The sequence below is a fragment of the Rhyacophila brunnea genome, unplaced genomic scaffold (assembly GCF_057557595.1).
Source record: "Rhyacophila brunnea isolate RB1 unplaced genomic scaffold, BYU_Rbru_1.0 scaffold_4, whole genome shotgun sequence".
Taxonomy (NCBI): domain Eukaryota; kingdom Metazoa; phylum Arthropoda; class Insecta; order Trichoptera; family Rhyacophilidae; genus Rhyacophila; species Rhyacophila brunnea.
The window spans coordinates 48,002,183-48,017,311 of record NW_028233068.1 but is presented as its reverse complement, the minus strand read 5'-3'; the positions used below and the strand labels follow the sequence as shown (position 1 = coordinate 48,017,311).

The window sequence follows — 15,129 nt, the reverse complement described above, 5'->3', positions numbered from 1 at the left end:
GAAGAGACGCTTTACGTGACTGGGACACAGGCACAGGCTCAAGGGTTCCGTCACCGTGGCCGGCCCTCCCTCACCCTGCAGCAGTGCTACAAGAGCGACCTACGTGCTACAGGTCTGACATGGCGGGAGGCGCAAGAGTTGGCGTTGGACCGAGGGAAGTGGCGCCAACTTGTGCTTGCCCTATGCCCCAATGTTGGGAAGTGACAGGGTGGAAGAAGAAGAAGACATATTATTATTATTATATATTGTGTAATGTATTTTGTTCCTGTTTATCGAATGCTCTCTCAAGTATAATATGATTGATTATTAAGGATAGGTAAGTATATACATAAATAATCAATAAAAATAAATAAAACCAACTTTGTATATGAAATAATTATGTATTTCATTAATATAGTATATTATTTAGACAGTTTCCTCTAGTAAAACACTTGGTACATTCAATTCTATACTCGTTATAAAATACTTTTTAAGTACGGCAACACATAATTATTATTATTTATTTTATAATAAAAGCCTAACGATCAACATTACAAAATCAAAATAACAAAAACACTTTTTACAAAATAGCAATATTGATTATATTAAAACTACGCTTTCAAATAATTGATTATATCTTTATAACACACTCTTTTTTTACTATGTTCAATTTATTATTGTGGTCTTGACTAAAATTATGTACATATAAAGTTAAATAAGTATACTACTTTTATTGTATTGAATATAATAATTATTTATGTGTAACTCAAAAAAAATGTTGATATAAAAAGGAATTAGCATACCACCTATGATATATCGTAGAGGTACTTAACCATTTTTTTAATATTGCGATTTTTTCCAATTCCTGATATGAAATTTATTTTAATTACAAATGAATTGATTACGATTATTTTACATTTAATTTAAAGAAATTTAAATAGCGAAAAGGTTACAATAATAATATTATTTGTTTCCCACTAAATTCTATTTTGATGTTTTATTATTTATAATATTTAGCAATATAGGACCTAATTATTATTGTGTTGTAAAAAAATCTAATACCTCATGGATTATAATGACATCTACGTTAATTATGATCCTGTCCTACGTTTGAATATTTGAAAATATTCTTTATAAAAAAAGACTAGGTATCCTTTTTCTTCCCTTAATAAAATCATAACATTTCAAAAATATATAATATTTCATTTAATCCACTAGCACTATTGAAAATTTGAAAAAAAAACTTAGCAGATACCTACTGACATATTATTTTAATAATTCGATAAGCCTACATATTTCAGATTTTGTACTGCTTATATATTTTATGTTTAGTTAGAATTTTCAATAACTAGAATTGCTAAGCAAAGCATTATTATTAATTTATTTCATTTATTCTTTAATTCAACAAGACATAGTTTCAGTGGAACAGTTTTAAACACAAGTTACCAGGATATATTATATTATAAGTTTTGAAATCTTAATTAGCTTTGACAAATTCCGTAACAGATTGATTGATTTTCTTCCCTGGTGTTTTTGCTTAATTTATTAATTTTATCCAAACCCAAAGAGAAGTTTGAGCAACACTTTAAACTAAAACATAATAATATTTCATTCATGTATAAAAATATATTTTATAAAATATAAAAAAGAACAGTTCGTCACCTGCAATCTTCAATATAAATTTTAATTAAATGAGACATAAAATAAAAGATTTATAATTGTTTATTAATGAGCTTGCGGTATTTCACCACTACATAAAACAAATCAGTATAAAGTTTATTGAATAAGTAATTGAATCATTTTGTTATTAAATAAAAACACATTATTGTGAATTAAGTTAAGCCGATATTTTAAAAAAAATCTGTACCTAATTGTGTATTTTAACGTATTTTAAAAATATAATGGTTATAAAAGGATGGCACCCAATAATTGGCTAAATTCACATTTCTCGTGAGAATAATGATTTAAAAACACATATCACATTAAACAGAATATTATAAATAAAAATTATCACTTTGTTGTGGTAAACCAGCCCACTACAAAAAAAAACATTTAAAAAATTGGCACACCCTTTATAATAACTATGGTAACCTATAAACTCACACAATTTATAATACAAGACAATATTAATACAAGAAGATAATTATTATGATGATATAAAAATTATCGTTATATTGGAGATCTCTAAAATGATGTCATAGAACTATTAATTTTTTTTTATTCAAAATATGCAAAACTAATTTATGGTGCATTTTTGACGAAATTGTTAGCTGCTTCTATTTGTCTATAAAACAAAAAAATATGGCATAAGCTAATATTCTAAAGAAATCATTAATTATTAAAATATTTATTACCCATGTTTTAAGATCTCAGACTATAAACTTTCTTTTAATAATTTGCTTATATACTCTTCTATAAACCACCTCTCCGAATCATCTCTTTAATTTTTATACATCCATAATATCTACTCACTAAACATTCAGGTCACTTATAAACTTCATTCTAAAATTCTTTATTCAAACATATTATATATTATAATATATAGTATATATTTAAATACATATGTTCCGTTACACGGTCCAAGATCACATAATATAAATCATCTTTCCACCAACTCGTAACCTTTAACGTTATCTTTTTTTGACCATTTTTGGCCTCAGTGAAATATTTTAGATATTTGGCTGTAAATTGTTGTAATTCTTCTGATTATTGTCCAATTCATGAAACATATTGTGTTCACCAAACTTCACACTTTTCCTTTGGGTTCATTTTGGAGCCAATCGGACAGTTAAATTCTTGAGAAAACTCCCTTAGATTGGACAGGGATCCTATGACCCTGTACTTGGGAACGGAGTGATCGTCTTTTTCTATCATTCGCGTGGTGTCTTCTTTGGTCATGGAAGAACACCAAACCTAAAAATATAAACCTGACATTTGGTGCAAGCAAAAAAAGAAAAAAATACAAAATTCTTTAATACGGTGGATAGTGAATGTATAAAAAAATATCAAAATTTGTTCTTATTAATTATTAGGTACTTGGATACTGGGATACTTGGTACTGGGATATATAATTTAGGAATGTGCTTCATACAAAAGAATTATTATCTAATCCTTTACTGCTAAGGAAAATGTTTTGCGTTGTTATGTAAAAGATTATTTCCACAATTAATAATTATTAATAAGGTCACCCAAATATCTTCTAAAACCTTCAAATAAATCTTTTTCGTGCTTTGAAAAATGTTCCCCATTATTTTAAGTAACTATTACAATATAAATATTATAATATGAACGTAGGTATACACACAGTGATTACCATAATTTTGATTTCGCGAAAAATGTAAAATACTATAATTTTACGCCAAATATACCAAAATACTATAATTTTAAAGGATTCAAGACGAAAAATGTTCCTGTACTATATATTTATTTTAAATACTATAATTTTTACGCCTTTGTACTATAATCTGCATAGAAAAATATGGCAACACTGTATACATATTATATATTTTTTAAACTATGTCCGATCCTACGAAGATCGTACGGGACTCTACAGAGTGGAGGTTGAATGGAGAAATGGATGTCACTTGTTCAACTTAATAGACCTATACTCTGGGTCCTAACACACATTGAAATGTGAATTTTCCAGACCCGGGATCCACGACATTATAGACCTGACGCGTATCGTGAGCGTATAATTTAATTTAGAGTTAAATTAAAACTGCACAGAAGGTCTGTGCGCATTTTAGGTTTTTTTTTTTGTAAAATATAAAATTAAATATAAAATGTGTTAATATTGATACAAACGATACGGGAATAATAAAAATGAAGAATTTGTAAATAAATAGTCAAATATTACCATCCCCATAGATATGGAGTGAAACATTACCTGCGCAAAAGATATGAAGAAGAGTTGCCTGTGCGTGTACTCAAGACCTGGTAAAGTATCATTTTTGGGAGCAGTTTTTGAATAGTCAAGATACGCATGGTATGCAGCCTTTAATCCACCGTTATCAGCAATATTTTCTCCTAAAATGAAATATAAATATATTAAACAAAATGATTTGCTTTTATAGATTTAAAAATATATTAAGAGAAAACGGTTTAGATTAAAAAAGAGTTAACTCAATTCTTGCCTAATGTCTGCTTTCCATTCAGTTGAGCGCCATCAAGGGAGTAATTCGAATACTGGTCCTTTATACAAGCCGTTCGAAGTTTAAACTGGTCTACAGTGTCATTATTCCACCATCGGTTGAGGTTTCCGAACCTAAAAAAATGGACAAGAAAAACATATTATATCGTTGTTTTAATAAAATATCAAACATTTACATTTGGCAGATACCACACTTAACATTTTTCATGTTGGGTTTATCAAATAACCGGCTCTACCCAGTAACTCCAATTAAAATAATTTACTTCAAGAAACTTATAGTAAGTATTGTAAATTTAGTGCTGAATAAAATATCCCCCAAAGTAAAATATAATTAAATATTAAAACTATTATTAATAATAATTATGTCCCACCTGTCGTATTCTCTTCCTTGGTCATCAAATGCATGCGTGAGTTCGTGCCCCATGACTACTCCCATGGCTCCGTAATTGATGCTGCGAGGGTTTCTTCCGTCGTAGAAGGGAAGTTGAAGAATTCCAGCAGGGAAAACAATTTGGTTTTTGGTCGGTGTGTAGTATGCGTTGACAGTAGTTGGAGTCATTCCTATGCAGAAACGATAGTCAAATCAATTTAAAAAATAAGCAAATATTATATATTGACACCTCTGATTGATTCTTAATACGCGAAAATAATTATTTAAGTAATATTTTTACATTCAAAATGAGTTATTAATCGGTTTTATTTTAAGATATTGTTGATTTTTTTTAATGAAATGCCTTACTGTATGTCACTAATATTAAAGTAAATAAATATTTATTAAATTAACTTGAAAAAATTGATATTTATTAGTTGCATTTAAAAAAAGTTGTAACATATTTGTTTGTTCTTGAAATATGTTTATACTGTCAAACGTTTCGATAATTGTGAAAACAAAAAACTAAAATGTGAAAGAATTTGACTATATTTATCTAGAAAGATTCGAATGAACCTTTTGACTTTAATAATTAATGTTCGGATGGATTCTAAAATTTTTGTATGGTTAAATTAGTGCGTTCACCCATTAAAATATCACAAAATGAAATATGACACATGTTTATATAATTTGCCATACAATGGCGTATATTGTGATTATTAATTTAAGTATTCAAAATATGCATTGTATAAAAAAATGTTAAATACAAGTCCTTGTAAATAAATTTCAGAGCACATAGTGTGAACTTGCCACCTACTAATGAATATGCAATACGAAATAAATTGAATACATGTATTAATTAAGGCGCTAAGTACCAAAAAAATAAAAACTGACATTTTTATAGAAAAATATTCTACATACCAACGCCAATAACTTCAACTTATAGTCTAAGTGCCTCAAGCAAGTCAAAAAAATACAGCAAAATAATTAAACCTGTCGACGTTGTAAGTCCGTTGGCGTGTTTTATTTATAATGGTGTAAGTAGCACTGCAGTGGTCAACGGCATTCAATATAAAATAGCTGACGATGGTGTGTTGACACTTGCGAGTTCTTAATACCTAAAATTATAGAAGCTGTCGTGATTGCTTCACACTGTAAAACTACATTTTTCATAAGGTCTGCTTCATGAAATTTTAAGGCAATATTACTTTTTGGTACTTAGAGCCTTATTTAATACACGTATTCAATTTGTTCATAAGCTTTAGTAACCATTACATTCATACGTCAGACTTCATCCCCATAGTTTTCTTCAACGTATTTGGAAATGAATGAAGGGCTAAGTAGCATTCGTACTATGATATGATAAGATGAATTAATATTTTTTTAATTACCCCATCGAGTCCTGTTGACAGGTTCATCTAGCTTCTCCAAGTTTTTCTTGAGTGTGTGAACATTGACTTCAATATTATTCTGGAAGTATTCGTTTGCCTTCACGTTCAGGTCGGAATATTGCTTATCCAGGTCTGAAGGATTGAGGATGTAGTCTGGGAAACCTGTAAATTTTGAATGAAAAAAAAAATGATCAATTTGTGTCATACTATTTACATTGTTTCCCAAAACGCGCCGAATATAGAAAATAATAAAAATAGAAAAAAAATAATTATTGTACATTTACCTACATTAGTTTTATCATATTATTATACTGTTAAAATGTAATATTCAAATTATACAGTAACGAGGACGAAATCACTCGACTCGACTGATGAAATAAAATAATGATGATTATACTAACTGTTCGATCTTGCACCTTCACAAATTACAATTCGACTTACCGATCATATCAGTAATGGCATCCGCTTTAAGGATAGCAGCGTCTCTGGTTTCCCGGTCCATCCAGGCGAGGTTCCGCAGATTCCTCTTGAAGGCACCTCTCAGACCTTCGATCATCACCTCGCCCTGGGCTTTGGACTCGCCGTGGAATACTTCTCGGACGAACATAGCTCCGATCGCAAAACCTAAGAGAGAAAACATATAATATGTCAGAGTTTCCACTAACACAGCAAAAACTGATTAAATTGACGATTATAGACATGTAGTAATAACCTCAGTTTGGCAACACTGAAAATATTGTTTATGAAAAACTAGGAAATGGCATCCTGTTTTTTATTGCTTTGGTTACGTACTTATATATTATAATTATTTACAATTACATACGATTTAAATAATAATGGTTCACTGTAGAAAAACTTCATAGTAAATGAATCTCACAGCACAAATGTGAAACGTTGTACAAATAAATCCTATTCAAAGAAACTGAGGAATACAAAAAGTTTTGTGAAAGAAACAATAATTAATGATCGATATTGTGGCGCTTATAAGTAATGTATAATTCTCGAAGTAATTGCATAAAATATAAACTAATTTCTGAGATGTGTTTGTTAGACTTTATATCGTTTACCTAAAGCATTGTTGGTATCAGTAACACAGTAACGCCACAACTCCTCGCCTCCTTCAGAACCAAAGATGGCCTTTCGCAGAACCTTTGCAGCATCACGGAAAGCTTTTGATAGGTAGGACGACAAAGATTTTGCTGCCTGCCATACCAGATAGTTGTTCAGTGTACTGTAAAATGGGTAGGTATTCAGTAAATATTATTACATATATTTGTTAAATGTATAAACTACATATATACATAAATAGTGAATTACACAGACATTCAGATAAACTAGTTATATATAATATAGTGAAAACAAAATCTTTTTATTTTTTTAGACGTCGTGGAAAATATAAATACAGTAAAAGCGTTTAAACATCGGAATAATAATACGTTTAATCAGTTTATGAACATACATCATTTTGAAAACACTTCTGAGAAAATATATTATAACCATTAGAAAAAATCTTTTTGAAAAAAGTAAGAATCGAATCTGCATCTCTCGGGTATCGCGCTCATGCACATAGACCACTATGCCAAATGCGTCATACATAATTGCGATAAATTTTAACTAATCGCTGTAAATATTCTCTGAAGCGCTTTCCAAATTGAGGTACTATTGGCGATCGGTTTTTGTATTTTAAATCAAAGTAGATATTACTTTAGCAGCAAAAAGATTTTTTCTATTGGTTTTAATATATTTTCTCAGAAATGTTTTCAAAAGTATGTATGTTCAATAATTATAATGTTACATTCTGAAATCTTGTGAATTAATTATTCGTTGAATAAAAAAATACTTAGGTAAGTTTATAACTCAAAGACCTGTACTCACTTCTTTCCATCATCCGTCGCCATATATTTATCGACGACCACGTTCAGCTTCTCCAGATACTCAACGGCATAAATGACGACTTTCTCCTTAGTCGTGATCTTCCGCCCCACTGTCCTGAAAGCGTCAATAAAGAACTCCTGCCACTTGATGAAGGGCGCGATGATCTCAAGTTCGGCGACTGTCTTGGCCTTGTACATCTGTTCCTCGTCTCTTCTGGCGTCCGACGGCGTGGTGATATTTGCCAGGTCCGTCTCAAACAGGATGACCTCCGCCATCTGCTTCCTCGACTGGGTCTCGTTACCTCCGAGAAGGACGCATATCTTGGTCATGAAGTCCAGATACGCATCCATTATCTTTTTGTGCGCTGTTTTATTCAGGTAATTATCGCGGGTGAGTAGATTCAGCCCGCCTTGGTCGACCTGTAATAAAAATGTGTTAGTATCTCGAAGAAATTGTTCGTCAGATAATATTCACATGTTTATTATATTAATACTATCGACCGAAGTTACTTGATGAAATTTGAATTTAAATTAGGTGATAAAGTTTTTACTCACTTTATTGTATTGATTTGTTATATAGGTTAGACCAGCGATACTCAACCTGCGGCCCGCGGGCCACATGCGGCCCTTTAAGCTTTTATGTGCGGCCCGAAACACATTTATTATCAGGAATTTCGTATATCTTGAGATTCGTTTCGACTTTGACGCACAGATAGTGACACCCGAAGAGGATTGTCATTATGGTCCACATCAGATCTAGTATAAGAGTGTTGCTATTGCACACGATTAATTTAAAAAACACGCCTAATTTTTAAAATCTCAAAAATGTTTTGTAAAAAAAGGACGGGTTTCATGATTTTTTCGTCACACCAGTAGTGATGCGGCCCGCGTTACTTTATAAATATATGTATTTGGCCCGAAGAAAACAAAGGTTGAGTATCATTGGGTTAGACTCTAACGAAGATTTATCTGGAATCGGAGATTTCATACCGTTTATTACAACATATCTTTGCGAGCAATCCTTTTCGAGGATGCTGGACATAAAAACGAAGAAAAGGAACAGACTTTGTTGCGAAAATGACATGACAGTGGTACTTGCCAAGGTGAAGCCTGAACTGGTCTCTGAAAGGCAACAGCAGAAGTCACACTTATTTTCAGTAAATATTCATTATTATGTTTTTGTGTGAAAATCGTGTTTCAATGGTTTTGTTCTTTGAACACAGTGATGTTGATACACGGTTCATTTTGTGCACCAGTAAAATATATACCTATGTTTAGAATTTAAAAAAAATCATATTTTATTTTTTCAATTAAGAACGGTTCGGTGAATGCGCGTATGAAACTGGTGGGGGTCAGTACCTCCAACAAGGTTAAGAACCACTGGGTTAGAGTTAATAGTGTTCGTTGTCAGTGTGTGTTTGCCTTTTGGTAAATGTACACAGTGCTTGAAGATGCCGAAAGGTGAAACCCGGATCGCAAAAAAAACGACTCAAGTGGAATAAATAGAACAAAACTTAAATACATTAGAATTCACATGTTTCATCTACATAACTTAAAACAGCCTTAGAAAAATCCATCGAATCGTTGACCGGTAACTTTTATTCTCAATAAATTAAATACCAAACACTTCGTGGGGGGGGGGGCATATGGTCCGAAAGTTTCTCCCCACTGGTCTACATTCTACTTCTATGAATCCGTTAGTAATGATAGTACCTTGACTTAAATTACAAAAAAAAGGAAATTTTCAAACAGCGAGGTGTACGTATTAAGAAATATCTACGTGGATAGTACTGTTTTCAATGCATAATGTTACATTCCAATGGATTTAAGTTTTGTACTATTCCATTTGAGTCGTTTTTTGCGACCCGCGTTTCTATACGCTTATCCAGTGTATTATTAGTGATAAGGTAGGGGTTTTTTACAAACACTTCAACTATTCATATTTCTTTGTTATATTTTTTATTGTTATTCTTGACTTAATAGATGAGTGATAAAGTTTTTACCTAGTTTATAATAATATAAATTAGAGTTAACTGTATTCAACATACATTATGTATGTTCAATAGTTAGAATGATACATTTTTAAACCTTGTGAATTATTCGTTGAATAAAAGAAATAGTTAATTAACTGTATTCGTTGTCAGTGTGTATTTGCCTTCTGGTGAGTGTACATAGCGCCTGAAGATGCCCAAAGGCGAAACTCGGGTCACAAAAAAACGACTCAATTGGAATAGTACAAAACTTAAATCCATTAAAATTAAAATTCAGATTCCATCAAGTACCTTCGGTCGATAGTATTAATAGAATAATGTTACATTCTTAAATCATGTAGTCAGTATTCAGCCTTGATTATTTTTATTCAAATCCAAAAGTAGGTAGGTACTTGTATTTCCAAGTGTAGAATTATGTCTACTACGTAGGTATAATATAATAATTTTATAATAATTTAGAAGGAGATATAAATTCAACACCAAATGCAACCGTATTATTCTAAATACTATGTTGGTGGATTTCTGTTGAATTTATTAGATAAAATCGAACCACCAAAATTATTATTATATTAAAACGATATTATATCGTTTATTTATTTGTATTTACTCACAATAATAACGTGCTTTGACGAATTCCTGTCGTCTTCTCCGACAGCCCAGTTAAAGAGACCACCAAAATTGTACCTAAAAAATAAATCACATAATTCATTCGCTCCATGAGTTGAATCCAAATATTTGAAAACGTATCATACCTTACTAATAGCTTACTTGTTTTGCAGCAGTTGGAAAGTCCTCTGGAAGTTGAATTTCTCGATGGAGTACGCCGGTCCGGTAATGTTCCACCCTCCGATCTTCTTGATGAGCTCCTGAAGAGGGCCACCTCCGAGAGCTTCGATGGTCTCGTTGGCGTCCATGCACGCGTCGTAGTATATGCGCGCCTTCTGCTCGGCCTTTGATTTCACCTTAGTCACGTCCATTCTTTCTGCACAAATGGAATCAAGAATATTAATTTAAAATCATCTCTTTATATTAAGATCAGTTCAATAAATAAATACCACAATCAGAGAGCGATGCAGAACCATACTTAGGCGCGTAAGTCCTTAAGATACGCGCCTATCTTTAGGAGGCCGATATCTACAACTTAGATTGCGTCGCCTACAGTATACATACATACATAACACATCGTATAGCAGGTAGTAAAGCTACGTCGAGCTAAATTACCAACTCTGGATGGTGTTTATTACACAATTAATCCAGATGGTTCTGCATTACGCTCTTACTATACTTATAGACGTTTGGTTTATTTTTGATAATAACAAAACTGATATTTTGCATTAAAATAAATTGGAAATGCATAATTTTAATCTCAGAAACCTCAGAAACATGCCAATTAAAAAAAATCATAGAAAAAACAGTTGATCCTAACTGTTTGTTCACGTATTTTACATTCCATTATGACTGGTCTTATTCTTAAGCTATCGATCCACCTATTGTTCATGCTAATCACTATGCTATCTCAAGATTTCAATTTTCGCCAAATGTAATTAATCGAGGTAAATAGAATTCATAACTTAATTATAGATGGCGTTCGGTATTAACCAAATGTTATTATTCTGCCCCCATAAGCAAAAACACAGCTAATGGGAAAAAATGAGAAATTAAAGTAAGTATGAGGTGACATACTAGATAAAATTCTGAACATAATTGCATAAAAAAATAAACTGGAAATCACTTATTTTAATATAGAAATCATCATAATGTGTTCACTACTTTTGCAAAAATGTTAGGCTTTTCGATGCAACAAAACAGTAAATAATGATTCATAAGCAAAAACACAGCACATCTATCGATTTGCTGTGTTTTTTGCTTAAAAACGCTGGCTTACTGTTTTTTTGTTTATGATTCTAGAATTTTTACACAAACGTAATACCGCATGTAACTGGTAATAATGAGATAACCTCAAATTAATCATTCACTAACTTCATATCGCGCTACATTTTTAATGATATTTTAATACTCAAATGTGATTAAGTTCTAAATTGGATTAGGAATTGTGAAAAAAAGATTCTCAACTTTATTTTGGAGAGTATGCAATTGGATAAACTTGATCAAAATGCTGCAAAATCCAATGAAATTATAATGGCAAGTAAAATGCTAATGACCAGTTAATTACATTTTAATTACCACATTTAAATATCATGTTAATTATATCTAATGGCCAACTACTGAAAACGCGCCAGCCCATTGTTAGCACTAAATGAGTTATTAATTTTAATCTTAATCTATCATAAAACACATTTCTAACTATCTAGTTTTATTAAATTAATGATATTTGTACTTACGTCTCTGAACATTTGATATTTAAAAATAATGCAAACGGAAATTCCTCAATATTCCCATTTTCCAATGCGAGCCGCATAACTGCTTCTACGTTTACATCTGTCAACTAGCTTCGATATTTGTTTTTTATGAAGTGCATTACACTGAATAATCTTTCACAGTATACAGTAGTAGGAAAAATTGGCAATATTAACTCATTTAGTGCTGACACTGCTACTGGCGCGTTTGGCGCGACTGGCCATTAGATATAGTTAACATGATATTTAAATGTGGTAATTAAATATTAATTAACAGGTCAGCAGTTTATGGATCATATATGGAAAAGAAGAAATGCATAATTCAAAAATAAGGAAGAGTAATGCCTACAAATAGGATGACGTTTTGGGAGTCTTCCCACCAAAACTGACGGATTTTTGTATATTTAAAAATATATATTGTCATTCCAATATTATTTAATGAACAAAATACCATTACAAGTATTTAATTTTTCAAAAATATCCATTACAATTTAAATTATAAGTAAAAAAACATATTTACTGTTTTTTTCCTTATGAAACTGACATTATTCCATTCAAAATCATAAATAAAAAGACAATAGTGGAGTTTTATAATCAATATTTTTGTAATTTTGCAATTTTTATGTAATGAAAATATCAATTTTTAAATAATCTATTATAAACCGAAACATTTATTAAAATTGATTAACTTTTAATGAAGCAGCAATGAAAAACATGATAACCTCTCTTTTCTCAAAATTGACTTTTTCCCATTAGCTGTGTTTTTGCTTATGGGGGCAGTATTGACGTAATACGTCTAACTATAATACAGAAAATATAAGAATTTTAAAGTCTTCATATGTCTTGTGAATATTCAGTATTGAATAAAAAAAAATAAGAAACTAATTTCTTCGTGTAGGTAAATAAACTGAAATGGTAAGGTTTATAAAATGACCATAGGATGCTTCATTATTCGCATTTAAAATACTACAGACCAAATACATAAAATATCATGTAATTGGTACGTAGCTTCTAAAGTAGTGACCTAAACTTGATGACTTAATACTATGATTGACCACTTAAAAAGATAATTTTAAAGGATGATCTTTTTAAATAACACTGTGAGGATTAATGTACCACAATACAAATTCTACTCGAATACATGAATGATACCTACAATAAAAGCGACACACTGACAACATAATGATATCATTTTACTAATTTTTATACAGCGTTTTTACGTTCAGTTTATTTCCGAGAAAAATATAATAATGTGAAACAGAGGCATCCCAAAAAGTAAATAACCATTTTCGCTGCTATGCAATGCATATAGGAATTCATAGAGTGAACATTATAATATTAACATACAGTTTTACGAGGAATGTTAGTGATTCGCCAAACACAGAGATAGAAGCGGCTCTCATGGTGCAGCGCGTAAGGCGCTGGCCTTCCACCCGAGAATTCTGGGTTCGATTCCCGGTGAGGACACAATATTTATGTGATTATCTCAAAGCCTGGGTGTTTGTGTTCGTTCAAAAATTATTAACAGCCACCGTGTACGAAAAAGCAAAAAAAAACACAGAGGTAGACAATTTGTTGTCACAGGAGAACCAAATTTGAAGAGGAGGTACAACATTTTTAGAGCCATAAATATATGTGACAGGTCGGGTTCTAATCCAGGGTCTGAAAAATTTGCATATTGGTTTTTAATGTGTGTTTGGTCCCGAGTACGGATCTAATAAGTTGAGCATGAGACTAACATATCTTCTTCTTTTTGGTCGTGCACTCATGGCTGAGGATCGTGACCACATTTAAATTTCGCCATCCTTTGAGCGACCAAGACTTTCCATCCTTCTCGATCTTCCGCTTCTCTCAGGGCAGAATGGATGGTGCTCCCAGTCAGCTCTTTCACTTGGTCGCTCCATCGTGCAGACGCTCTTCCTCGGCTTCGCCTTCCCTGGAGGCAACCCAATACTACCAGTCTCTCCAGGTTGTCCGGTCCGCGCCTGACAATATGTCCAAAAAACTGCAGAATTCTTCTCAGACATATCGTCGACTAATATATATTTCTAGTTAAAACAAAAATCTGTTAATACAACTTTCACCCCATGGATGCCCATAATAATATGATCTTCTCAGTTCTTACTTACATAAACTAAGATGAACAAATAACCTTACCCAAAACATTCCTGACGATGAGCTGATTCCTGAGCTCGATCTTGCCGAAGATACCCCACATGGACTTTCCGTCAGGGATAGGGTTCTCTTTGATCCATCCTCCGCAAGCAAATTTATAGAAGTCATCGCAAGGGTTCACGGTTCTCTCCAGAGACCTGGTTATCTCGCTCGCCGTGAATACGCACGTGTCCGTCAGACACATCGTCTGGAAGGTCTCATCTGAAAAAACATCATACATTGGTTATTTGTTTATAAAAAAAGGATGTATCCAAAACAGCTATGCCAAACACGGACTCCCTACTTAGCTGCTAACAGATTGAACGGGTATATAATTCTAAAAATTATAAACGGACCCGATAAATTAAAACAACAATAATTGAGACAGCAATGAGTGCATTTCTCAAAATAAGATCACCCTTATCAATAGACTTCAACCTTGATAATATGATACTATACATCGTTCGCTATTATATTCTCTCCATTCTTTACTGTATCATTGAAGTAAATGCACTAAATAAGGAAATATAAGTATTAATTACTGAAGTTGCGTTTACGTAGCAGAACTTCATTATAATGGTTTTAAAACAAAGTTATTTTTGTTAATTTTACTTTAATTAAGTTATTTGCGACCTTTATTGACGTTTTTTATGAATTCTTCTTTTTTCAGAATTTTTTATGAATTTTTATTTTTTTTCAGACGTCCTCACACAAATTTAATAGCAAAGGACCAAGAATCAAAAATTACAACGAGAAAACTACATTACCTCGTTCACATTGGTGGAAGCTAAAAGAACACAATTCCTTAGCAAAAATCAACGATGTATTTGGCAGAAAAATTTGCCACATTTCGCTAGCCGCTC

The 15,129-nt window shown here is 31.8% G+C and overlaps 1 protein-coding gene across 5 annotated transcripts in view; it reads right to left on the bottom strand.

Annotated features, from left to right (window-relative positions):
- Window positions 1-503: 503 nt before the first annotated feature.
- Nep3 (M13 family metallopeptidase neprilysin 3) overlaps window positions 504-15,129 on the bottom strand; it is an 83,736-nt gene continuing 69,110 nt past the window's right edge. For all 5 annotated transcript variants that reach the window (XM_085953743.1, XM_085953738.1, XM_085953742.1 and 2 more), the window contains 11 exons: window positions 14,270-14,488; window positions 10,524-10,737; window positions 10,367-10,439; window positions 7,766-8,184; window positions 6,958-7,121; window positions 6,332-6,514; window positions 5,891-6,052; window positions 4,501-4,690; window positions 4,113-4,243; window positions 3,866-4,005; window positions 504-2,892 (listed from right to left, as the gene is read on the bottom strand). In XM_085953743.1, the coding sequence (XP_085809869.1) occupies window positions 2,716-2,892; window positions 3,866-4,005; window positions 4,113-4,243; window positions 4,501-4,690; window positions 5,891-6,052; window positions 6,332-6,514; window positions 6,958-7,121; window positions 7,766-8,184; window positions 10,367-10,439; window positions 10,524-10,737; window positions 14,270-14,488 (2,072 nt within the window). In that variant the 3' untranslated portion in view covers window positions 504-2,715. The remainder of the gene's footprint in view (window positions 2,893-3,865; window positions 4,006-4,112; window positions 4,244-4,500; window positions 4,691-5,890; window positions 6,053-6,331; window positions 6,515-6,957; window positions 7,122-7,765; window positions 8,185-10,366; window positions 10,440-10,523; window positions 10,738-14,269; window positions 14,489-15,129) is intronic.